This window comes from Eretmochelys imbricata, chromosome 12 (assembly GCF_965152235.1).
Source record: "Eretmochelys imbricata isolate rEreImb1 chromosome 12, rEreImb1.hap1, whole genome shotgun sequence".
NCBI classification, from domain to species: domain Eukaryota; kingdom Metazoa; phylum Chordata; order Testudines; family Cheloniidae; genus Eretmochelys; species Eretmochelys imbricata.
In genome coordinates this window covers 3,380,855-3,407,829 of record NC_135583.1, presented here as the reverse complement: position 1 = coordinate 3,407,829, position 26,975 = coordinate 3,380,855, and the positions used below count along the sequence as shown (strand labels likewise).

The 26,975-nt window shown below is 46.3% G+C and overlaps 1 protein-coding gene across 1 annotated transcript in view; it reads right to left on the bottom strand.

The window, feature by feature from the left end:
• HYDIN (HYDIN axonemal central pair apparatus protein) overlaps nt 1-26,975 on the bottom strand; it is a 387,143-nt gene that overhangs the window by 186,588 nt on the left and 173,580 nt on the right. Inside the window, exons 19-22 of the mRNA XM_077831048.1 lie at nt 18,209-18,464; nt 14,442-14,585; nt 10,109-10,252; nt 5,094-5,407 (exon numbers count right to left, since the gene is read on the bottom strand). Of these exons, the coding sequence (XP_077687174.1) occupies nt 5,094-5,407; nt 10,109-10,252; nt 14,442-14,585; nt 18,209-18,464 (858 nt within the window). The remainder of the gene's footprint in view (nt 1-5,093; nt 5,408-10,108; nt 10,253-14,441; nt 14,586-18,208; nt 18,465-26,975) is intronic.

The following is a 26,975-nucleotide window of genomic DNA, read 5'->3' as shown; positions in this document are numbered from 1 at the left end:
TTTTGAGCACTCATATTTTCTTTATTTTTAATCTTCTGTGGGGAGCCCTGTATTAAAGCTGCAATAGACTTGCTCTGCCCATATGTTCTGTTTGATGATATCTTCTCAAGTTCCCTAATATCTGTCCACAAGTACAGAGACACTCATAAGCCACTCACAAGTACAGAGACACTTGTTCTTGTCTCTTGACATTTACGATATTCAGACTGGCACATCAGAAGAAAAGGTTGATTGAAGCCTAGGGCCTTAGTTACATGAAGCTCCATCTTTATGAAATGAAAGACCATTTTCCTATCATACTGATCTGTCAAACTGTTCCTCCATTGACAGGAGAGACAAACACTGCTAAAAAATGTATTCTGTTGTCAGATTTATTCCAGGATTCCTACCTGCATTAATTTGCCCGCATCCCACTCATTACTAGTATTATTTATACAGCATTGCAGGTGTCCACAGGGTAGCTTACAGTCCAAGTAAGACATAACAGAGCAAGTAATAACAAATAACAGCAGTGATGGGGGAAAGAGGGGAGAAGGATTTAATGCCCTCATCACTTATCTCAGGCTCTCCCATATCAGAGTACTTTCCCCATGAAGTGCCCCACACCTTCTGTGGATTCCAATGTATATTACTGTTGCTTGTGTTAATATTTCTTCTATTAATTGACTGTCAGTCCATTACTGTTGCATTTTTGCCTTGTCTTGTTTTTCATTGCATATATTTTTTCTTTTTTTTCCTTAAGAAAATTAAAAAGGAACAAAGGATTCATGCCAGCATCGAGGCTGAAATGTGGATTGCAGGGCCTTGTAATGTGGCACGCCAGGTTATGGGGCAAGAGCAAGGAGGATTACTGGAAGGTGTTCACACCACAGGAAGCCCCATCAGGGAGGAGAAAAAGATCCTATTCTCTTAAAAGGAATTGGCTGGGAAAATCCTAGCCAGAGAGGGAAGGCTGACATAAATATATAGGATCAAACTAACATAGCAAACTTTGAACTGAAGTAAGAACAGGATCAGGCCCTTAGGTACTTTCCATTAAGAATGACCTCTAGCCAAGGGGTTCATGTTCTCTACAGATGTCAGTTCAGCAAAGGGAAGATGTTCCATGTATGGCATTCAGACAGTGGTAAGACCATGCACAGAGATGCAGAACCATTCTGCCGACTCACCTAGCCACTAGATTTGGTGGTTCCTTTTAGCTCTAAATCAGGCGGTTAAAAGGTTGTATCTCTCTCTCAGGCAAGAGAGAACTAGACACTGGGACAGAGGAGTCATGCAGGAATAAACCTTAGGAACAGCAGTGCTCTGGAGGAAGTTGAGGCTTGTTATTTAAGTTAACAAAGAAGGGAAACCTTAGGAAGCAGGTTTCAGAGTAGCAGCCGTGTTAGTCTGTATCTGCAAAGAGAACAGGAGGACTTGTGGCACCTTAGAGACGAACCAATTTATTTGAGCATAAGCTTTCGTGAGCTACAGCTCACTTCATCGGATGCATGCAGTGGAAAATACAGTGAGGAGATTTTATATATGCAGAGAACATGAAACAATGGGTGTTACCATACACACTGTAACGAGAGCGATCACTTAAGGTGAGTTATTACCAGTAGGAGAGCGGGGGAGGAGGGAACCTTTTGTAGTGATAATCAAGGTGGGCCATTTCCAGCCGTTGACAAGAACATCTGAGGAACGGCGGGGGGGGGGGGGGGGGAGGATAAACATGGGGAAATATTTTTACTTTGTGTAATGACCCATCCACTCCCAGTCTCTATTCAAGCCTAAGTTAATTGTATCCAGTTTGCAAATTAATTCCAATTCAGCAGTCTCTCGTTGGAATCTGTTTTTGAAGTTTTTTTGTTGAGGAATTGCCACTTTTAGGTCTGTAATCGAGTGACCAAAGAGATTGAAGTGTTCTCCGACTGGATTTTGAATGTTATAATTCTTGACATCTGATTTGTGTCCATTTCCCCATGTTTATTGCCCCCCCCCCCTCGCTGTTCCTCAGACGTTCCTGTCAACTGCTGGAAATGGCCCACCTTGATTATCACTACAAAAGGTTCCCCCCCTCCCCTGCTTTCCTGCTGGTAATAGCTCACCTTACCTGATCACTCTTGTTACAGTGTGTATGGTAACACCCATTGTTTCATGTTCTCTGTGTATATAAATCTCCCCACTGTATTTTCCACTGAATGCATCCGATGAAGTGAGCTGTAGCTCACAAAAGCTTATGCTCAAATAAATTTGCTAGTCTCTAAGGTGCCACAAGTCCTCCTTTTCTTCTTAGGAAGCAGGTAAGTTTGGAGATTATCCAGGGTATGTGCTCTGCACTACCTGCTTAGAGGGATATCGCTAGTAATTTAAAAAGAAAGTCATGTAAATCCTTTGAGTTTTGGTTCTTCAGTCCATAGAGGATTCCAAACAATGGAGATGGATGGGTCGTGAAGTTTGACATCTCCTTCTGAATACAGTCAACCTTCTGTCCACAGTCTAAGAGCATTCATGAGAAACTTGACAAGAAATATGACACAACATTTGGATCTGGATCCAGCCCCATCCTAACATAAAGTTCTAAGTATGGTTCTAAGTATGGTTCTGGGGTTTTGTTTCTACCCAATATTTTATTAGGGGTCTTCTGCAAAACCTGGATTCAGATCTGACTGACCACAATGGTCAGGGATGTTTGGATCTGGGCTTTTGCTTCAGGTTCATCTATAACTACACAAGTACAGAACAACAGAGGCCAGGCTCAATAACTCAGAGGCAGCTGGCCGAGCAAAGCCAGAGAAGGCGACTGGGCTATGGAACCATGTGTGAGCTTGGTAATAGTGCAGGAATGATTTGGCATGTGCTGCTTATCTGCGGGTCTGTTCAGAGTGGTGATACAGAAGCAAGAGGGAAGGAGGAGAAAAATAAAAGGCAAAAAAGAAATTAAAAGAAGAAAAATCTGTTTGCAGGATCCTGTCCATCCAAAGGAAATAAAAATAAAGACACAATCTTCTCTCCCAGCCAAAATGGGCACGTTAATCTCAATGAGACTCAAATACACTGGTGGTGGGCAATGGGTGGATGGGTAGACAGATGGCTAAACTACACTGATTTCAACTCATGGATCCTGGTGTTTAACAACAACAATGTCAGGCCGAGTTAGCGCCACATGATTATTTAGACTGTACAATACCAATAGTGTTTAATGCAGAATAGAAATATCTGAGACAACGCTCTGAGACTGGCCACTTAATGAGGAATTTGAGGTGTTAGCTCAAAGATGGACTTGGGGCCCCAGTTCTGCCATGGAGAGTCATGTAGTGTCTGCTGAGGGATGGATAGAGAGTACATTGTTGCTTAATTAACAAGCAGAGCAGAATAGAGAATGAGCCACTCTCCTAAATTCCATCGCATTAACAAGCAAGAAAAGGAAAAAGCCAGAGCCCATTGGAGCATAGGGCCCCATCCTGCCATGTGCTCAGATTCCTCAACTGCCCATGGAGTCAGTAGGAACTGAATGCACTCCACACCCAGCAGGAGGCACTTTGCACATCACAGGCTCAGACTCAATGGAACAGATTTAAATGGACATGGGTCATGAAAACCTGGAAGCCGATTTGGGCCTCGTGTTTCCGAAAATGCAAAGATATTTAAAACATAACAACCGCTACCTAGGCATTCAGCCAGCGAATGGTCACAGATGAAATTAATTCCATGCCGGCTTCACAGTAATGTGCTTACCTCACTTACCTTACTCTAAAATATATAACCACTGTTCAACAACCAACATTAGAGTCTCTCTTTAGCTTGTAATTAAACATTAATCTAATTTGCCTGGAGATGACTGGAGCCTCCAAGCATTGATATAACAGCCGATGACTTTCCCCCAGTCCATGTATTCCACCTGCCCCTCCAGCCTTTTCTCTCTTCTCTGTCCTGGGATCCTTGCTAGCCTGATTCTGCAAGGGGCATGAACTTCAGTGGGAGCTGAGGGCACCCAGCACTTGGTGGCAGGCTCAAACCCTGAATGAATTACTCCAATGTCTGAATTTACTCCCCAAACTCTCCAAGTATCAATATCTGATCTCCTCCACTTCCCAAAAGGTCCCTCCTGTGAGCCAGACCCCAGTTTCCTAAGTGAAATTATTTACTGATGGCTTATGTTATTCAGAATGGCAGCACATCAATACTCAGCGGTTAAGTTTGTCAGGTTTCCTGGGGCATTCTGAAAAAAACATTTGCTACTGTAATTAGAACAACTGCCCAAACTCTACTGTTGTAGTGTGCTGAGCTGGGGAGAGCTGCTGGGCATGTATTTATAGATGTGCTCTGATGGTTATACTGGAAGAATGGCTCAACGCATTTTCCTTGGCTTGGGAACCCTCAAAACAAAGCTGAGCAGTTCTGATTCCCTAAGGACATGCAGGCAAACAATACTGACGGCTGAGCAGAGAACATTGATGGCTGAGCTACAGAATTCACTATTCCTTTACAGATTGTTTTTAACAACAGTTCAGTGCATGTGATAAGCACTTTAATAGGTTAGAAAAAAAAACCCTACTAGGGGCAGAATCCCACACCGGGCAAGGAGGCCTGATAAAGCCCTCCACACCACCTTACACCCTCACTGGGGCCGCACTGGGCTTGGCAGTGGAGGGGCAGTAGATTGGGCCTCTGCACTATTAATGTCATGAACAGGCTGGTGGCATGGGCGTAACTATGGATATAGGGCTTTGTGAATCCATTGGCCCCTACACCTCCCACAAATTATATGAAAGGGCTTCAGTTGCGACTGAGTCCACCGATTAGACAAGCAGCTGCAAAGGTAGGGGGCTAATCTGCCAACTCCTATTGTGGCCTTGGTTTAGCAGGATGGATATTGCCTCTCGAGCACAACCTCCCCAACACCCCATCTGGCTTTCACGCAGCTAGCGTCCCCCAATCAGACTGGCAGGTTGTCAGAGCAGAGACAGTGGGAACTATTTCCAAATGGAGGAAGTTTAAAGCAATCAGTCCAATTCCATGCAAAGTCTTGGGTTTCATGAAGGAATAAAACACTAACACAAGAAAGAGGAAAGCTCCAAGGATAATAGATTAGGCAATGCCGCCTCTACCTTATCTGGTTCCCATCGCTGTCCATCAGAAAGGACCAGTGGTACTTGACGAAGAGCGGGCTGCAGTTGGTCATTTTGATGTAACGTACAACCTCGGTGTCATTCAAGATGCAGCCAAAATCCAAATCCATAGTCTGGAAGTGGAGGTTTGGGAAGTGCACTTCACCCCGAAGGGTGACCTGGTCCTCATGAGGGTGTTCCAGATACCGGATAGTCAGGACCTCCTCTGCAACCCGGATGTTCAAATCCTTTCTGTAGGAAGGGTCAAACCTGATGGAGAGATGCTGCTCCTCTCCAGTCTCTAGTGTCCTGGGCTGTATTGAGACAGACAGGGGTTAATCACCGTTGGACTGAACTTTACTGGTCCAATGGCGTGAAATGCACAAACGCACAATGACAAACCATGAAAAAAATACGGGCATCTCAGCCCATCCATCTCTGAGCCTCGTTATAGCATGTCTAAGTGTCTGGCAGATCACCCCCCAACGAGTCATGTTTCAGACCTTGTCAGATTCACACACATTCCTCTGCATTGCATCAATCCAGCAGATAATAGTTTTGCTGAATTTTGAACCCCTCAAAGTTTTGACTAACCAGTACATTGCTGGGTTCATGTTGTATTTAGGAGGGACTGAAAAAAAAGCGAACAGTACAGAGAGAAAAAAGCCAATGGAAGAAATAAAGACAGCATACTGTGAACTGGCTGTGATTTGTGTGTCACTATTGCTCCTGTATAAAACTGTATAAAATAAGAACTGCTCCTCTATGTGCCATAAGCCCTGTCCTGTTCATAGTTATAGAGCATCTCCTTTAACTGAAGTGCTAGGGGATGGTGCTTTTTGAGCAGGAGGATCTTACGGCTAGCCCTGTTGTCACTATTAAGTGGCTACTGTTTGCAACAAATTGGTAACCACGAAGTCCTAAATACTAGGGGTAGTCCCCTATCACTAATACAGAACACAGGATTCCCTATGTTCCTGATTTTGTAAGTGAATAACCATTTGGGTGGGGGAGGGAAACATGAGTCAAGAAAAAAGGTCAGGAACTCAAACTAGTTCTGTCAAACCTCAAAATTAGTCTGAAGTTTGCAAAACCTCAAGCTCCAATGGTTTTGCTCAACCCAAACCGAGGAGAACATTTCTTGCCAGGAAGTGATGTGGCAATTTCATGCAATACTATGGCAAGTGTGATGAGTCAGCAGGCCTGATTCTGATCTCACTTGCACTGGTTTTACTTCAGTGTAACTCCATTGACATAGGCGTGTCAGAACACAAGGCAGCTGGCTGAGGCTGGAGCAGGGGCCGGAGCAGGGGCAGACTACCAGAACTACTAGGCAAGGGGAATGCTCCTGGCCAGGTAGTGATATTGAGCAAACTGGAGCAACTGCCTCCCTTGAGGAGCCTATACACTAGCCTTGGGATCATAGGCGCCAACTTCCTCTCTACCCGGGGCGTGCTCAACCCCCCCCACCCCCGACCCATGCCCCCACTCCAATCCTTCCCACCCTTGCTCTGCCCCCAGCCCTGCCTGAACTCCACCCCTTCCCCCAAGGCCACACCCCACCCCATCGGTGCCTATGCTTGGGATCACCTGGATGGACCTTCGCCTGTGGATTGGCTAACCCCTCTTTAAATGGAGTGGGGTCTATCACAAGACCTTGCGATGTGGCATTGGCCCCACACTGGCCTGTAAGGGTTAATAGAGCCCTGTGGAAGCTGTGCAAGAAGCAGCCAATAGAAGAGGGGCTGCAAGGAGCTGCCAGTTAGAGCCTGGCAGGCCAGTATAAGAGCCGCAGGACAGAGCAGGGTCAGTTACTCCCTGTAGTTCAAGGAGGGAGGAGTGGGTGCCTGGCAGGCAGAAAGAAGCTAGCACTCTGGAGAGAGCAGTGCTGGACAGAAACAGTGGACATGTTATTCCTTGACTTTAGCAAAGCTTTTGACATGGTCTTCCACAGTATTCTTGCCAGCAAGTTAAAGAAGTATGGGCTGGATGAATGGACTATAAGGTGGATAGAAAGCTGGCTAGATCAATGGCTCCATGTCTAGTTGGCAGCCGGTATCAAGTGGAGTTCTCCAAGGGTCGTCCTGGGGCCGGTCTTGATCAATATCTTCATTAATGACCAGGAGGATAGCGTTGACTGCACCCTCAGAAAGTTTGCAGATGACACTAAACTGGGAGGAGTGGTAGATACGCTGGAGGGTAGGGATAGGTTACAGAGAGATCTAGACAAATTAGAGGACTGGGCCAAAAGAAATCTGATGAGGTTCAACAAGGACAAGTGCAGAGTCCTGCACTTAGGACGGAACAATCCCATGCACTGCTACAGACTAGGGACCGAGTGGCTAGGCAGCAGTTCTGCAGTAAAGGACCCAGGGGTTACAGTGGACGAGAAGCTGGATATGAGTCAGCAGTGTGCCCTTGTTGCCAAGAAGGCCAATGGCATTTTGGGATGTATAAGTAGGGGCATTGCAAGCAGATTGAGGGAGATGATCATTCCCCTCTATTCGACATTGGTGAGGCCTCATCTGGAGTATCGTGTCCAGTTTTGGGCCCCACACTACAAGAAGGATGTGGAAAAATTGGAAAACCTCCAGCGGAAGGCAACAAAAATGATGAGGGGACTGGAACACATGACTTATGAGGAGAGGCTGAGGGAACTGCGATTGTTTAGTGTGCAGAAGAGAAGAATGAGGGGGGGATTTGATAGCTGCTTTCAACTACCTGAAAGGGGGTTCCAAAGAGGATGGATCTAGACTGTTCTCAGTGGTAGCAGATGACAGAACAAGGAGTAATGGTCTCAAGTTGCAGTGGGGAGGTTTAGGTTGGATATTAGGAAAAACTTTTTCACTAGGAGGGTGGTGAAGCACTGGAATGGGTTACCTAGGAAGGTGACGGAATCTCCTTCCTTTGAGGTTTTTAAGGTCAGGCTTGACAAAGCCCTGGCTGGGATGATTTATTTGGGGATTGGTCCTGCTTTGAGCAGGGGGTTGGACTAGATTATCTACTGAGGACCCTTCCAACACTGATATTCTGTGATTCCATGAGTGAGAGGGAGCCCCTGTCTGGCTGCTAGGACTGGCATGCTGAGGCCCTGAGAGGGTGAAGAATCATAGAATCATAGAATATCAGGGTTGGAAGTGACCTCAGGAGGTCATCTAGTCCAACCCCCTGCTCAAAGCAGGACCAATCCCCAAATAAATCATCCCAGCCAGGGCTTTGTCAAGCCTGAAAACTTCTAAGGAAGGAGATTCCACCACTTCCCTAGGTAACGCATTCCAGTGTTTCACCACCCTCCTAGTGAAAAAGTTTTTCCTAATATCCAACCTAAACCTCCCCCACTGCAACTTGAGACCATTACTCCTTGTCCTGTCATCTTCTACCACTGAGAACAGTCTAGAGCCATCCTCTTTCAGGTAGTTGAAAGCAGCTATCAAATCCCCCCTCATTCTTCTCTTCCGTAGACTAAACATCCCCAGTTCCCTCAGCCTCTCCTCATAACTCATGTGTTCCAGTCCCCTCATCATTTTTGTTACCCTCTGCTGGACTCTTTCCAATTTTTCCACATCCTTCTTGTAGTGTGGGGCCCAAAACTGGACACAGTACTCCAGATGAGGCCTCACCAATGTCGAATAGAGGGGAATGATCACCTCCCTCGATCTGCTGGCAATGCCCCTACTTATACATCCCAAAATGCCATTGGCCTTCTTGGCAACAAGGGCACATTGTTGACTCATATCCAACTTCTCGTCCACTGTAACCCCTAGGTCCTTTTCCGCAGAACTGCTGCCGAGCCATTCGGTCCCTAGTCTATAGCAGTGCATTGGATTCTTCCGTCCTAAGTGCAGGACTCTGCATTTGTCCTTGTTGAACCTCATCAGATTTCTTTTGGCCCAATCCTCCAATTTGTCTAGGGCCCTCTGTATCCTATCCCTGCCCTCCAGCATTTCTACCACTCCTCCCAGTTTAGTGTCATCCGCAAACTTGCTGAGGGTGCAATACACACCATCCTCCAGATCATTTATGAAGATATTGAACAAAACCGGCCCCAGGACCGATCCCTGGGGCACTTCACTTGATACCGGCTGCCAACTAGACATGGAGCCATTGATCACTACCCGTTGAGCCCGACAATCTAGCCAGCTTTCTATCCACCTTATAGTCCATTCATCCAGCTCACACCCTACAGTTTCCAAAAACTTCCTGGATTGTCTGTGCACCGCTGTATTGCTCTCCCAGCAGATATCAGGGTGATTGAAGTCACCCATGAGAACCAGGGCATGCGATGTAGTAACTTCTGTGAGTTGCCGGAAGAAAGCCTTGTCCAACTCATCCCCCTGGTCCGGTGGTCTATAGCAGACTCCCAACATGACATCACCCTTGTTGCTCACACTTTTAAACTTAATCCAGAGATTCTCAGGTTTTTCTGCAGTTTTATACTTGAGCTCTGAGCAGTCATACTGCTCTCTTACATACAGTGCAACTCCCCCACCTTTTCTGCCCTGCCTGTCCTTCCTGAACAGCTTATATGCATCCATGACAGTACTCCAGTCACGTGAGTTATCCCACCAAGTCTCTGTTATTCCAATCACATCATAATTCCTTGACTTTGCCAGGACTTCCAGTTCTCCCTGCTTGTTTCCCAGGCTTCGTGCATTTGTGTATAGGCACTTGAGATAACCTGATGAGTTGCAGTGGAGAACGGACTCCCTACTATGGATAGATACAAAAGAACAAGGGCCCCCGCTGCCTATCCCCAAAAGAAGGCATTACTCTGCTGCTCCTCAGACCTCCTGGCCTTAAGAACAGTTACCTTAGACCAAGTGTATTTCACATACTCAGAAGTGTGGGTGTCGGATGATCCAATAGTTTGCTTTGCTTTCAGATTTAATTCAGACCAACATGCTGATGATCATATAGAATTAATCCCAGTGCTACCCTTTGGAAACCTACCTGCTCTTTGCTCCTCAGACACAAACACACCAAGGAGCCTTGCATGAAACCTATGCTCTGCTTACCTGAACCTCGGCTGGCAGTGTTTGCTGGTCTGTATCACAGAGGAAGAAGGGTGCTTGAAGGGACAGGAGAACGCTGAGTGGCAGGGAGGAGATGTTCTTTAAGATCAGAGGTTCATACTGTGAAGTCAGGACATCACTGGGGTGCTGTGTAGATGCAAAGCCGTGTGAGAAAGCAAGAGAAACCCAGGAAAAGCACATGCCCACTACGACGACTGGGCTGCAGGCAGGCGACTGGGACTGTGGGGGAGATTTCAACCCTCCACACAGCACGGCAGCTCATTTCTACAGCCTTTGTGGCATGAGCAAAGTCCAACATGCAAATCTTTGTGCGGACACGGCCGGGGTGGCTCTGTTAGGGTGGTGATAAAGCATTTTCTGTATGAAGCAGGGTGTAGCTTTGTGTTTCTACAATGTCACAAGAAAAAATAAGGATAAGGAAATAAGGCATAAAATTTTAAGTGAGAGTAATTAGCCATTGGAACAATTTACCCAGTGTCATGGTGGATTCTCTATCACTGACAATTTTAAAATCAAGATTGGATGTTTTTCTACAAGATCTGCTCTAGGAATTATTTTGGGAACGTTCTCGGGCCTGTGGTATACAAGAGGTCAGACTAGATGATCACAATGGTCCCTTTCTGGCCTTGGTATCTATTATTCTTTCCCCTCATTTCTTCCTGGGTTCCTTTCCCCAATTTTCAAAATGTTCAAACTTGAAATGTAATCAAAATTCAAAAACAATTATGACCAGCTGTATAACTGGTCAAAGATTCAATTTTGTCAATTTCTCCCCTTCCCTCTCCCCTCCTTTTCTTTTAATTTCAAAATTTTCTCACACACCCAAAATTGGCAAAGTTTGAAAAATTTCAACCAGCTCTATCACTATTAATACTCTGCACGTTCTAGCCCTTTTCTCCCTCAAATGCATTTACCATAAACTATAACATGTGAGGCAGGGAAGTATTACTATCCCCATTTTCCAGATGGGGAAGTAGAGGCACAAAGAAGTAAAATGACTTGACCAAGATCACACAGGAAAGTGCAGTGGCAGAGTGGGCAACAGAACACAGGTTTCCTGACTACAAGTCCTACACTTTAACTAATAGACAGTGAATCTTTCTCAGCTTCACTGGCACAAAGGGCTTTCATTCACAGAGTAAATCCTGCCAATCTTACTGATCTGAGTCCCATTAAAGTCACTGGGGCTACTTGCATGAGAAAGACAAGCAAGAAAGAAAATGGTGCTGCATATGCACTAGGCTAGGATCCTGAATAGCTCAGGTGCAAAGTGTTTCCTGTCCTTTCTGCTATAAAGACAAAAAAAGAGTGGCAGGTTCCCAATCTAGCCTATTCTATCTAGCCTGTTTACGCCTTGCATTTCTCAGAGGTTTATGATCAGTTTCTATAAAGTAGATGGTGTTTGGGAAACTAAATGTATTTATCTCAAGCAGTGATTGTGTCATTACAGCCAATAAATCAGAGGGTATGGAACCAAACCGAATGCAGAGAGACAGCTGGGACAACTGGATGGCAACAAATTAAACCTGAATGTTGAGTTCTAACAGCTCATTCATACGGGCTCCATCAGTGGTTCTCAAACTGTGGGTTGGGACCCCAAAGTGGATTGTGACCCCATTTTAATGGGGTCGCCAGGGCTGGCTTAGACTTGCTGGGCCCGAGGGCTTGGGCTTTGGCCCCCTGGCCTGGGGCTGTGGGGCTTTGGCTTTGCAATCCCCACCCCCGGGATGGCGGGGCTTAGGTGGGCTCAGGCTTCTGTCCCCCCTCCTAAGGTCCTGTAGTAATTTTTGTTGTCAGAATGGGGTTGAGGTGCAATGAAGTCTGAGAACCATTGGACTACATAACAGAACTGCGGTTCTGCAACATTGCTGGCTGTGGGGAATAGAGAATAGGGATGAACAAACAGGAGTGGGGTGGGAAAATTGCTTCCCATCATTAGATATCCTGCAGGATAGGGGATGAAGATGCAGGAATCTGGTTGCAGAGATGAGTGGGATTGAACTGCTTATGTATGAGAGTTACATTTCTTAACACAGCAGTTGCTTAAGAATGTCTACGAATCCTTATGAATACAGAGGAAAAAGCAACTGGCAAGAATGGAGATGCGTTAATACACCAGTTCATATATCAATAGTGTGGAGAGCAGATTTAGAATCATAGAATAACAGAGTTGGAAGGGACCTCTGGAGGCTATCTAGTCCAACCCCCTGCCCAGAGCAGGACTAATCCCAACTAAATCATCCCAGCCAGGGCTTTGTCAAGCCTGACCTTAAAAACTTCTAAGGAAGGGGATTCCACCACCTCCCTAGGTAACCCATTCCAGTGCTTCACCACACGCCTCCTGAAAAAGTTTTTCCTAATATCTGACCTAAACCTCCCCCACTGCAACTTGAGACCATTACTCCTTGTCCTGTCATCTGCTATCACTGAGAATAGTCTAGATCCATCCTCTTCGGATCCACCTTTCAGGTAGTTAAAAGCAGCTATCAAATCCCCCCTCATTCTTCTCTTCCGTAGACTAAACAATCCCAGTTCCCTCAGCCTCTCCTCATAAGTCATGTGTTCTAGACCCCTAATCATTTCTGTTGCCCTTCGCTGGACTCTCTCCAATTTATCCACATCCTTCTTGTAGTGTGGGGCCCAAAACTGGACACAGTACTCCAGATGAGGCCTCACCAATGTCGAACAGAGGGGAACGATCACGTCCCTCGATCTGCTGGGAATGCCCCACTTATGCATCCCAAAATGCCATTGGCCTTCTCAGCAACAACGGCACACTGGTGACTCATATCCAGCTTCTCGTCCACTGTCACCCCTAGGTCCTTCTCTGCAGAACTGGCTGCCTAGCCATTCGGTCCCTAGTCTGTAGCGTTTCATTGGATTCTTCCGTCCTAAGTGCAGGACTCTGCACTTGTCCTTGTTGAACCTCATCAGATTTCTTTTGGCCCAATCCTCCAATTTGTCTAGGTCCCTCTGTATCCTATCGCTACCCTCCAGCGTATCTACCACTCCTCCCAGTTTAGTGTCATCCGCAAACTTGCTGAGGGTGCAATCCGCACCATCTTCTAGATCATTAATGAAGATATTGAACAAAACCGGCCCCAGGACCGACCCTTGGGGCACTCCGCTAAATACCGGCTGCCAACTAGACATGGAGCCATTGATCACTACCCGTTGAGCCCGACAATCTAGCCAGCTTTCTACCCACCTTGTAGTGCATCCATTTGGACCTGAAGGGAAAGTAGGAAACTACAGTTTCTCTTGTCAACCTAATTTCAAGTACAGTGGGGCAGAACCTCAACTGGTATAAATTGTCATCGCTCCAGTGAAGGACTAGGAGTCTATCCTCGTCCTGGAAAGACCTGGTATAACAGACTGCCATGTCATGACAACATTAGGTATAGAACTGGTACTTTTGAGAGTTTGTCATGACTCCCCCAGTACAGATGGACTAGTGGTAACCAAGGCACCTAGCTATACTGGTGGAAGGGAACAAAAAATAATCTCCACAACATTTTTAAAAAGTCTTTGAATCTTTCCTAAATCAGATGCACCGAGAGCTCACATAATGGGGTGGGGCAATGGTTTGACTGGCATTCATGTGTGATGATCTGGAACCCCGCTCGTGACCTTGGCATTGCCAGCCATGGCACCATCCCACATGGAAGCTAATCAGTTCTTTATTACACAACACACTAACGTGCGACTTGCCCAGTGGCCTTGGGGAGGAGTTGGGAGGTGTAATTTCCAGCTCAAGGAAACACCCCCGCCCTAGCTGGGATTGAGCTAGTGTGGCAAAAATAGAAGTGGGGCCGCCATGGCTGGCCGCCCCAAGTATGAGCCCGGCCAAGATGACAAGTAGGTACTCAGGGCAGGGAACCCTCCCACTGCTTGCACCGCCGCAGCTGCACATCTATTTTTAGCATGGTAGCTCAATCACAGCTAGTGCAGGTATGGCTACTCAAGCTCGGAATGACACCTTAGAGCTCCAGCATAGACATGCCCTGAGCGTCGCTTGGTGTAGAATGGAGATAATCATTCTTATCTACCCACAGCCACAGGGGGACAGTGGGGAATAATTAATTAATGCTTGTAAAGGAGGTTGACCATATAAAACACTATTAAAGGTGAAATCCTAACCCCACTGAAGTCAATTGAAAAACTGCCATTGATTTCAATGGGGCCAGGATTTCACACAGTCTTTGCACATGTTTGTGTATATGCATACATGCGTGCACACACACACACCATATCCTTTCAAACAGCCATTTGGCTGACTATCTATTAAATGCCAGCAGTCAGCCTAACGGTTTACCTTCTCCACTCGGAAAGTGATCTCTCTGGAGGAGAGGTGCAGAATGGGTGCGATGAATTCACATGTGACGTCGACTTTCATTATCCGTTCCTTCCCAGACTGCTTCCCTATAATGGCATGGCAAATCAACCGTTCCTTCACGACCTACGCAGGAAACAGTCACAGCACAGTGTCAGGATTGAGATACGTATTGGCTGCTGGTACAAAGCCAATGGGTTCCAGGTCCACGTACAGCAGCCTGTTACCTACCCTTGGCACTCACTGGGCACCATGGCCTATAGTCATAAAGATATATACATCTGTCTGTAAAATGTCCTGTGTTTCTTTATACTGCATTCTGTTTTTTCAATACTAAAATGTCCATAATCCCATGTGTTCTGCAACTCCGGATGAAGACACTTGTGAATTAGGTGCTACCTATGACCATAATAACTAAAGCATCAAATGAATATTTTTATGATTTATCCCTTTGCCAAGCACCACACTTCTATAAAACTGGAGGGAATCAGTTTTAAAAAAACAGGTGCTATATTAAGGAAAATAGATTGAAAAGGAATCCTGATGCCAGAAAACCTGCCCTCAAAACCATCACAGAAATTATAGGCAGAAAGGACCCAATAATTCAGTCAGCTCTTTTCTTTGTCAATGCAAGATTCCTCCCTCCTCTGTGTTTGTCTGATCCAGGTTTAAAAGTCCTCTGCACTGCGGCTTGCAACACATTCCTTGGGAGTCAACTGACCAACATAACAACTCTCACGTCAGGAGATTTTTCAGAGTCACCTTACACTTTCCCTTACACAAGAACGGCCATAGTGGGTCAGACCAAAGGTCCATCTAGCCCAGTATCCTGTCTGCCGACAGTGGCCAGTGCCAGCTGCTTCAGAGGGAATGAACAGAACAGGGAATCATCAAGTGAACCATCCCCTGTCGCCCATTTTCAGCTTCTGGCAAACAGTGGCTAGGGACACCATCCTTGTCCATCCTGGCTAATAGCCTTCGATGGACCTGTCCTCCATGAACTTCTTTTTTGAACCCTATTATAGTCTTGGCCTTCACAACATCCTCTGGCAAAGAGTTCCACAGACTGACTGTGCGTTGTGTGAAGAAATACTTCCTTTTGTTTGTTTTAAACCTGCTGCCTACTAATTTCATTTGGTGAACCCTAGTTCTTGTGTTAGGAGGAGGAGTAAATAACACTTCCTAATTTATTTTCTCCAAACCTGTCATGATTTTATAGCCCTCTATCATATCCCCACTTAGCCGTCTCTTTTTCAAGCTGAACAGTCCCAGTCTTATTAATCTCTCCTCATACGGAAGCCGCTCCATACCCCTAATAATTTTTGTTGCCCTTTTCTGAACCTTTTCCAATTCCAATATAACTTTTTTGAGATGGGGCAACCACATCTGCACGCAGTATTCAAGATGTGGGCGTACCATGGATTTATATAGAGGCAACATGATATTTTCTGTCTTATTATACATCCCTTTCTTAATGATTCCCAACATTCTGTTTGTTTTTTTGAGTGGATGTTTTCACAGAACTAGCCACCATGACTCCAAGATCTCTTTCATGAGTTGTAAAAACTAATTTAGACCCCATCATTTTATATGTATAGTTGGGATTATGTTTTCCAACATGCATTACTTTGCATTTTTTGACACTTAATTTCGTCTGTCATTTTTTTCCCCAGTCACCTAGTTTTGTGAGATCCTTTTGTAGTGCTCACAGTTTGCCTGGGACTTAACTCTCTTGAGCAGTTTTGTATCATCTGCAAATCTTCTTCAATTTCATCCCATTACTCCTAAGCTATCCCCTATGGTGCTATAACAACACATTTTTCTCCTTCCCTACATGCTGCTACCCAGCAGCAGCTATAACCAGCTCATGCTCCACTACTCATGCCTGCTGTAGGCACAGACCACGGAGAGTCCTGCCTCTGGGGGTCTGAGAGGTAGCAGCCTCATGGCTCCGAATTGGCTCCCTACCCTATGTAAACCCAAGGGATGGTCCAGGAAGTGTCTAGGCAACAGTGTGGATATCCTGTAGCTGCCATGATCATTCTCGTTCTTGAATTCCTGTCTTTGACCTTGGCTTGATTTGGATCTCGCCTCCTGATCTGGACTCGGATCCTTGGTATTAACCCCAGCCTGGAATTTGACCATGAACTCCTCTGCTACTCTCAGTCCCCGGTTTCACCTGGCTCTGACCCTTGGTCCTGACTGCCCTTGTCAGGATCCTGACAGTAAGTCAATCCCTCTAGCCTCCTGATTGTTTGATTCTCTTCTTTAGGCCCAATCCAATTTGTCAACATCTATCAGGTAATGAGGTGTCCATATCCCAACAGAACCATACAGCAATCAGAATGTCTGCTACCTGGAAAAAGCCATGCAGAAGTGTGAAAACTGGGTTTTCTTCTGCCACCAGTTGGAACAGACAGGGTCTCCCCCAGTGACATAGCACAAGATTTCCACCCCACTAAGCTCATAGACCATTGGGGATCTGCCGGAGGGAAGGGCAACCACACTGACATCCCTTTGTCTCTGTTATGCTATCTATTCCCCTGACATGCCATAGCCCAGGAAGGAACAGAAGATTTCCTCCAAGAGGGACAGCTAGCTGGTGAGTACTCCAGAAACACCTCTCCCGCAGGAGCATTCCAAAGCACTGACATCAGGGACAACACAAGCTCATAAACATTCCCTCTGCATTACTACACACAGCTATGGCCTGCAGTTCTGAAGCAGGAGGATCCAGAACAGCTTGACTGGCAACTCCTCTCTTCTCCCTCCCTGCCTGTTAAACCAGAACCCTGCAGAAGGACTTCCATTGGGCTAAGGGGAGGAAAGGAGGAAGCTTCACACCCACTTCTGAGTCCTTCCCAAACCTCACACCGATGGTGCAGGCTCCCTTTCACTCAAGAAAGGAAAGGGGAGTGTGGGGTCAGTGGAAAGGGCTGATTAGGTCCCTGTGCTGTAATGTGCATACACACAGCCCTGGACTTTGTTGTCCATTATCACACCTAAGTCACTTTCAGCATTCCTGATTTCCCCCCATTAGCCTGTTGGAGCCTGGGTTTGGTGCCTTTCATAGCATGTAGCAGTGCTATACTTGATGTCCCATGCTGTCCCTGGGACATAAGGGCTAGGGCATACTGGAATGGAAAATATTGATGAGAAATGAGCTGTCAAATATAATGATCAGTGGGAACAGCCTCTTAGAGTGGAAGATATCACTCTGTGTTCTTTAAAAACAATGCATTAGGTCTAACATTTCCCAACAGGACACAGCATGTTAAATGGACATTTTTTTATTTCTTTATAAATATAAGTAATGACTATGTTGGAGGTTACTCCCTCCCGTTACATAGCTGTGTTTGGGATTATTCCCCTCTCCCATTATATTACCTTGCATTTTTCTAATTACTTTCTGCCCGTGATCCTAATCTCTCCAGACACTGCTATATTATTTCTTCAGCTTCCCTTCTGCCTCAACACATGACTCCCTGTAACTTGCTGCTTGCCCCAGAAGTCAGCTGGTATTTTGGCATTTGAATGTTGGGTTTATCGTAGCTATAGTAACAAGAAAAGCCTTAGCGACTAATAGTGCTCAAGCAAGAAAAGCAACTGGTGCTACCATGGTAACTTGTGGCATTACAGCAATTCTTGCAAGACATCGATCATTTTCTAAGATAAATGTCAAGGGACCAGCTAAGAAATACCAGTTTCAACAACCTAATTGAAACTCTGCAGCTCTTGCAGTCCTTTACCTTAGGGGTGTCAGAGGAGCCTTCCAGCATCATATCCATGGTCTTGCCTGGGATCAGCTCCATCCTTAATGGATGAAGCTTAAACACTGGAGAGGGGGTCTCTGGTCTCTGGGAGGAATTCTTGCCCTTGGCATTACTAATAGCAGGGAAACGGTTACGCGGGCGAAATGGAGGGAAACCTTCTGTCATCCAGTAGAGCTGATGGGTTCGTCGTCCACGGTTGGTTATCTTGAAGCGATAGCAGCAGGGATCCAAACTAGAACAGCAGAATGGAGGCAGATGGAAAAGGTTACTGATGGTGGGGTGTCTCTCCCAAGAGAGAGCAAAAAGTCATTTATTTAACTGGGAAGCTTCTAGAGCAATGTATAAAGCATTCCGTTTGCCAACAGTGGGGGGGACGAAGGGGTGATCACTAGCAGCCAGCTCAGATTTATCAAGAACAAATCATGCCAAACCAGCTGGATTTCCTTCTTTGACAGGGAAACTGGTTTGGTAGATAGGAGGAATGCGGTAGAGATAATATACCTGGACTTCAGCAAGGCTTTTGACACAGTCCCACATGACATTCTGATAAGTGAGCTGGAGAAATGCGGGTTTGGCGGAACTCACATTAAGTGGATACATAATTGGTTAAAAAAACACAAACAAAGAGTAACTATTAATGGAATGATGTTGGGTTGGAGGGAAGTCTCAAGTGGGGTTCCACAGGGTTCTGTGCTGGGTCCAGTTGTTTAACATCTGTATTAATGACCAGCATGTAGGAATAGAGAGCATACTGATCAAATGTGCAGATGACACAAAGCTGGGGGGGGGGGAAGGGGGAGTTGCCAGTACTTTGGAAGATAAAGCTAAAATTCAGAGGGATCTTGATAATTTGGAGAACTGGGCTATAGACAACAAAATGAAATTCAACAAAGACAAATGTAAGGTTCTACATTTAGGGAAGAAAAACCAAATGCACAAATACAGAACGGGGGATAACTGGCTTGGCAGCAGCACTGCTGAGAAAGATCTGGGAGTTGTGGTGGATCACAATCAACATGAGTCAGCAATGTGATGCTGTGGCAAAAAAAGCAAATGCAATTTTGGTTGCATTAACAGAGGCATAACATGCAAGTCATGGGAAGTGATAGTACCACACTACTCAGCACTGGCTAGGCCTCAGCTGGAGGACTGTGTCCAGTTTTGGTCACCAATGTATAGAAAGGATGTGGAGAAACTGGAAAGGATCCAGAAGTGAGCGACAATGGTGCTTAAAGGGATGGAATGCAAGTCCTGTGAGCAAAGGCTGAAGGAACAGGGTATGTTTAGTTTGGAAAAGAGGAGATAGAGGAAGGACATGATAATGGTCTTCAAATATTTGAAAGGCTGCCATAAAAAGATGGATAAACATTGTTCTCTCTTGCTCCAGAGGGCAGGACAAGAATGGATGGGTTCAAACTACAGCACAGCAGATTTAGATTAAATCTCAGGAAAAGCTTCCTATCTGTAAGGGCAGTAGGCCAGTGGAACAGATGACTAGGGAGGTTGTGGAATCTTCTTCACTGGAGGTTTTCAAAAGGATGGTTTAGACCCAACAAATCCAGCATCTTGGCAGGGGGTTAGATGAGATAACCCTTGTAGTCCATTCTAACCCTATGATTCGATGATTGCTGGAACGCAGCTATTCAACTGCATCCACGGCATTAAAGCTAACTCTTAACAGAATGCCATGTTGTGACATCCAAAGCGACTTGTGTGGCTTGAAGCGATGGCTAACACAATGTACTTTTTAAAGAGCCACTCTGTGTCAAATGGCCCTCAGTTTATGCAGAGCCTCCCGCAGCTGGCTACCTAACAAGCTGCAATAAAGAATGAAACAGGAATGACCAAATCTTAGCATTTGCAGTAATCATGCTTCTCCTTACCTTTATCTTTTTAATATCCTCTATGTATCTGTGCAAAGCTAGTCCCAAGTCCCACAAAGTGAGCTGGTTTGTACTGGCCATGGCAGAAGAGGCAAGCAAGTACCCAGCCCCGTTATCTGTTACAACTTCCCTTCAGTGTAGCCACTGGGCACAGGTGGTGGCTTGGGCTAGGCACATGAATACAATCCTGCCCGGGAGGAGCAGCTAGCTCAAGCCACTGTGGCCAGAATGCTGTTTTTAGTGCGCTAGATCAATCAGATTGTAGACAGCTCCCAGCTGCAGTGTAGCTAAATAAATATCCATCTACATTTTACAAAATAAACCTTGGAGGACTGGAGGGGAGATATTGACCCTTTCCCAACATGACCCCGAAGGGACAGAATCCTGTCTGTGATTCCTCTCGTTCAGATCTCTGTGCTGCCAAGCCAATGGAGCTTGACAACCCCCCGAGCCTCCCTGCGGGAACTGGCTACGATAACTGGATTCATGCATGACGTCCAGGGATTTCAGACTAAAGGAAAGAAAGGGCACCGAGTGGCCTGCATCCTGCAACTCCATTAACTAGAGAAACTAAAGCTTTTTTCTTTTTTTTGCTGCTAAAGAGATCCTCTTTCATTGCAATTAGAAAACACAGTGTGCATTCGTATTTGACCATCTGGGTAGACTGTTGCCCTTTTCTTCAACTGCTACAGATTAATGGCCTGCTACAGATAGAAGCTGAGTGCCTTTACTCAGGAGGTGCTCACCACCTGGCAGGATAGGGCTCTGCGGGTCTGTTCCCACTGAAGAGATTCTGATAAGATGGTGGTAGGTGTGCTACAAAAACTAGACAGAGTCTATAGTTTTCCCATTAACTACAGTGAGAACAGGGCCGGGCACCGTCTGCTGTTAGACTGGAGTGACCTCAGGGCTAAATAACCCTGGCATTTTGGGATGTATAAGTAGGGGCATTGCCAGCAGATCGAGGGACGTGATAGTTCCCCTCTATTCGAGACCGGTGAGGCCTCATCTGGAATACTGTGTCCAGTTTTGGGCCCCACACTACAAGAAGGATGTGGAAAAATTGGAAAGAGTCCAGCGGAGGGCAACAAAAATGATTAGGGGACTGGAACACATGACTTATGAGGAGAGGCTGAGGGAACTGGGGATGTTTAGTCTACGGAAGAGAAGAATGAGGGAGGATTTGATAGCTGCTTTCAACTACCTGAAAGGGGGTTCCAAAGAGGATGGATCTAGACTGGTCTCAGTGGTAGCAGATGACAGAACAAGGAGTAATGGTCTCAAGTTGCAGCGGGGGAGGTTTAGGTTGGATATTAGGAAAAACTTTTTCACTAGGAGGGTGGTGAAGCACTGGAATGCGTTACCTAGGGAGGTGGTGGAATCTCCTTCCTTAGAAGTTTTTAAGGTCAGGCTTGAGAAAGCCCTGGCTGAGATGATTTAGTTGGGGATCAGTCCTGCTTTGAGCAGGGGGTTGGACTAGATGACCTCCTGAGATCCCTTCCAACCCTGATATTCTATGATTCTATGAGCCTGTGATATTCCTGAGATCCCTTCCAATCCTGATATTCTATGATTCTGTGAGGGGAGGGCTCCTGCCTCATACTGAGAATGAGGGGCGATCAGCAGGTTATCTCAAGTGCTTATATACGAATGCACAAAGCCTTGGAAACAAGCAGGGAGAACTGGACGTCCTGGTGATGTCAAGGAATTATGACGTGATTGGAATAACAGAGACTTGGTGGGATAACTCACATGACTGGAGTACTGTCATGGATGGTTATAAACTGTTCAGGAAGGACAGGCAGGGCAGAAAAGGTGGGGGAGTAGCACTGTATGTAAGGGAGCAGTATGACTGCTCAGAGCTCCGGTACGAAACTGCTGAAAAACCCGAGTGTCTCTGGATTAAGTTTAGAAGTGTGAGCAACAAGAGTGATGTAGTGGTGGGAGTCTGCTATAGACCACTGGACCAGGGGGATGAGGTGGATGAGGCTTTCTTCCAGCAACTCGCAGAAGCTACTAGATTGCACACCCTGGTTCTCATGGGTGACTTTAATTTTCCTGATATCTGCTGGGAGAGCAATACAGCGGTGCATAGACAATCCAGGAAGTTTTTGGAAAATGTAGGGGACAATTTCCTGGTGCAAGTGCTGGAGGAGCAAACTAGGGGGGAGCTTTTCTTGACCTGCTGCTCACAAACCGGGAAGAATTAGTGAGGGAAGCAAAAGTGGACGGGAATCTGGGAGGCAGTGACCATGAGTTGGTTGAGTTCAGGATCCTGACACAGGGAAGAAAGGTAAGCAGCAGGATACGGACCCTGGACTTCAGGAAAGCAGACTTCGACTCCCTCAGGGAACTGATGGGTAGGATCCCCTGGGGGACGAACATGAACGGGAAAGGAGTCCAGGAGAGTTGGCAGTATTTCAAAGAATCCCTGTTGAGGTTACAGGGACAAACCATCCCGATGAGTCGAAAGAATAGTAAATATGGCAGACGACCAGCTTGGCTCAACGGTGAAATCCTAGCGGATCTTAAACATAAAAAAGAAGCTCACAAGAAGTGGAAGGTTGGACATATGACCAGGGAAGAGTATAAAAATATTGCTCGGACATGTAGGAATGAAATCAGGAGGGCCAAATCGCACCTGGAGCTGCAGCTAGCAAGAGATGTCAAGAGTAACAAGAAGGGTTTCTTCAGGTATGTTGGCAACAAGAAGAAAGCCAAGGAAAGTGTGGGCCCCTTACTGAATGAGGGAGGCAACCTAGTGACAGAGGATGTGGAAAAAGCTAATGTGCTCAATGCTTTTTTTGCCTCTGTCTTCACTAACAAGGACAGCTCCCAGACTGCTGCGCTGGGCATCACAACATGGGGAGTAGATGGCCAGCCCCCTGTGGAGAAAGAGGTGGTTAGGGACTATTTAGAAAAGCTGGACGTGCACAAGTCCATGGGGCCAGATGAGTTGCATCCGAGAGTGCTAAAGGAATTGGCGGCTGTGATTGCAGAGCCATTGGCCATTATCTTTGAAAACTCGTGGTGAACGGAGGAAGTCCCAGATGACTGGAAAAAGGCTAATGTAGTGCCAATCTTTAAAAAACGGAAGAAGGAGGATCCTGGGAACTACAGGCCAGTCAGCCTCACCTCAGTCCCTGGAAAAATCATGGAGCAGGTCCTCAAGGAATCAATCCTGAAGCACTTACATGAGAAGAAAGTGATCAGGAACAGTCAGCATGGATTCACCAAGGGAAGGTCATGCCTGACTAATCTAATTGCCTTCTATGATGAGATTACTGGTTCTGTGGATGAAGGGAAAGCAGTGGATGTATTGTTTCTTGACTTTAGCAAAGCTTTTGACATGGTCTCCCACAGTATTCTTGTCAGCAAGTTAAAGAAGTATGGGCTGGATGAATGCACTATAAGGTGGGTAGAAAGTTGGCTAGATTGTCGGGCTGAACGGGTAGTGATCAATGGCTCCATGTCTAGTTGGCAGCCGGTGTCAAGTGGAGTGCCCCAGGGGTCGGTCCTGGGGCCGGTTTTGTTCAATATCTTCATAAATGATCTGGAGGATGGTGTGGATTGCACTCTCAGCAAATTTGCGGATGATACTAAACTAGGAGGAGTGGTAGATACGCTGGAGGGCAGGGATAGGATACAGAGGGACCTAGACAAATTGGAGGATTGGGCCAAAAGAAATCTGATGAGGTTCAATAAGGATAAGTGCAGGGTCCTGCACTTAGGACGGAAGAACCCAATGCACAGCTACAGACTAAGGACCGAATGGCTAGGCAGCAGTTCTGCGGAAAAGGACCTAGGGGTGACAGTGGACGAGAAGCTGGATATGAGTCAGCAGTGTGCCCTTGTTGCCAAGAAGGCCAATGGCATTTTGGGATGTATAAGTAGGGGCATAGCGAGCAGATCGAGGGACGTGATCGTTCCCCTCTATTCGACGTTGGTGAAGCCTCATCTGGAGTACTGTGTCCAGTTTTGGGCCCCACACTACAAGAAGGATGTGGAGAAATTGGAGAGAGTCTAGCAAAGGGCAACACATGACTTATGAAGAGAGGCTGAGGGAATTGGGATTGTTTAGTCTGCAGAAGAGAAGAATGAGGGGGGATTTGATAGCTGCTTTCAACTACCTGAGAGATGGTTCCCAAGAGGATGGTTCTAGACTATTCTGTTCTCTTCTACCACTGAGGACAAGGAGTAATGGTCTCAAGTTGCACTGGGGGAGGTTTAGGTTGGATATTAGGAAAACCTTTTTCACTAGGAGGGTGGTGAAACACTGGAATGCGTTACCTAGGCAAGTGGTAGAATCTCCTTCCTTAGAAGTTTTTAAGGTCAGGCTTGACAAAGCCCTGGCTGGGATGATTTAATTGGGGATTGGTCCTGCTTTGAGCAGGGGTTGGACTAGATGACCTCCTGAGGTCCCTTCCAACCCTGATATTCTATGATTCTATGAGCCAGAGCTAACATGAAATGAATATTCAATGAGACATTGACTCCATTATGTACAGAAACATCGAGTGCAAGGTAGTAATTATTTCACTGTATACTGAGGCAGAGGAATTATTCGTGGCACAGTGACTGTCTTGTTTTGGACATAAAGAATATACAGCCAGTGAAAAGTGAGTATAACACACCTGGCGAAATACAAAACCAGAGTTTACACCATATTCCAAGTTAATCTGTGAAAGAAAATGTTAAAAATGCATTTGAAGCATACAATGGCTGTGTGAAATACATCACCTTGTGCAATGACAGATCTGAACTTTAAATCAAGTTCTGTACAGATGCCTAATTTCTGGTTTGGTAAAAGACAAAGTCATCTTGCTATCTATGCCCCATTTCACTTTTTTTAGCTGCAGTTTTGCAGCTAGTTGCAATGGGGGCTTAACCCCAGGAAGATGGTGCAGGATAGGAGGAAAAAGATTGTCAGAAGAACATGAATTGAGTAATGCTGGCAACATCTTACCACGATGCATCCAATCTGGCCATCAGAACATGTCTGATCAACCACCAGGAATAACCATAGAAACAGTGGTGAACAAACCCAAGCCTTTATGGAGCTTATAGTTAAGGCCGCAAGTTTGTCCTAGAGATCACAGAAGCCACAGTGTAGCAGGGTGGACACCCGCTCAGGCCCAGAGGGGTTTAAGATAATCCTGGGAGAGGGCTGGGGCAGGGGAAGAGCTGGGTTGATTAGCAGAGCAGCCGCAGCTGGGGGCCACGCCCCAAACAGACCCAGCAGGCCTTATAACAGCCAGGGAAGCCAGGAGCAAAAGAGCATTCTCTCTCAAGCTCTGAGAGGGAGGGACCTGGCTGCAGAGACCTGAATAGAGGACATAGTTTGGCGCAGGGGAGCTCTGGCCTAGGAAAGCCCCAGGTCCCAGCCCGGGAAGCAGCGCAGAGCCCTCACCCCAATCCCCTACCCCAACCCAGTGAAAGTGAGTGAGGGTGTGGGGGAGTGAGTGACAGAGGGAGGGTGGCCTTGATGGAGGGGGGACAGGGCCTCAGAGAAGAGGCGGGGCAGGAGCAGGGCCTCAGGGAAGTGGGGGCGGGGCAAGGGTGTTCAGTTCTGTGCAATTAGAAAGTAGGCAACCCTAGGCTGTGCACTGCCGCCCATGCCTCCCCAGCACCAGCGGGGGTCCCAAGCTGCTCACCACCAGCCTCCCTGCCCCAAGGACTCGCGGCACCCCAGGGCCACCGCCGTCCAAGATTTATTCAGGGGTATATAGCGGAAGCCATGAACAGGTCATGGGCCGTGAATTTTTATTTTCTGCCCATGACCTGTCCATGACTTTTACTAAAAATAGCCGTGACTAAAACATAGCCTTACTTATAGTTAACCAAGGATCACAAAGCCCCTAACATCTACACTCAAATGGAACTAAAGCTCAAAACTAGCGTAGGTGACTGAAAACTATTGTATCTCAAACCCTTAGAGCTAAATTCTTCCAGTTGAGACTCCTTTCCATTCACCATCCAGTGTTAGTGGACTTTTGCTTTTCCCAACTAATTTCAGAAAAGGCCCTTGCAGTCATTCTCCCTTTTCCAATCAAGAGATAAAGTTTTTCTTCCAGCTTCTGCCCTAACTAAGAGAGATCAGTGGGAAAAGATGAGGAGCCAAGAGGAGGGGAGAAATGAAGAAAGATGAGAACAGAGGCTGTCATGACTCGCAGGTCTCTAACCTGGATCTGCAGGTTCCCTGGGGATCATCACACTCCAACCCCCACTGATGACTTACTGGCATATCATAGAATATCAGGGTTGGAAGGGACCTCAGGAGGTCATCTAGTCCAACCTGCTGCTCAAAGCAGGACCAACCCCAACTAAATCATCCTCGCCAGGGCTTTGTCAAGCCTGATCTTAAAAACCTCAAAGGAAGGAGATTCCACCACCTCCCTAGGTAACGCATTCCAGTGTTTCACCACCCTCCTAGTGAAAAAGTTTTTCTTAATATCCAGCCTAAACCCCCCCACTGCAACTTGAGACCATTACTCCTTGTTCTGTCATCTGGTATCACTGAGAACAGTCTAGATCCATCCTCTTTGGAATCCCCTTTCATGTAGTTGAAAGCAGCTATCAAATCCGCCCTCATTCTTCTCTTCCGCAGACTAAACAATCGCAGTTCCCTCAGCCTCTCCTCATAAGTCATGTGTTCCAGTCCCCTCATCATTTTTGTTGCCCTCCGCTGGAAGCTTTCCAATTTTTCCACATCCTTCTTGTAGTATGGGGCCCAAAACTGGACACAATACTCCAGATGAGGCCTCACCATTGTCAAATAGAGGGGAACGATCATGTCCCTCAATCTGTTGGCAATGCCCCTACTTATACAGCCCAAAATGCTGTTAGCCTTCTTGGCAACA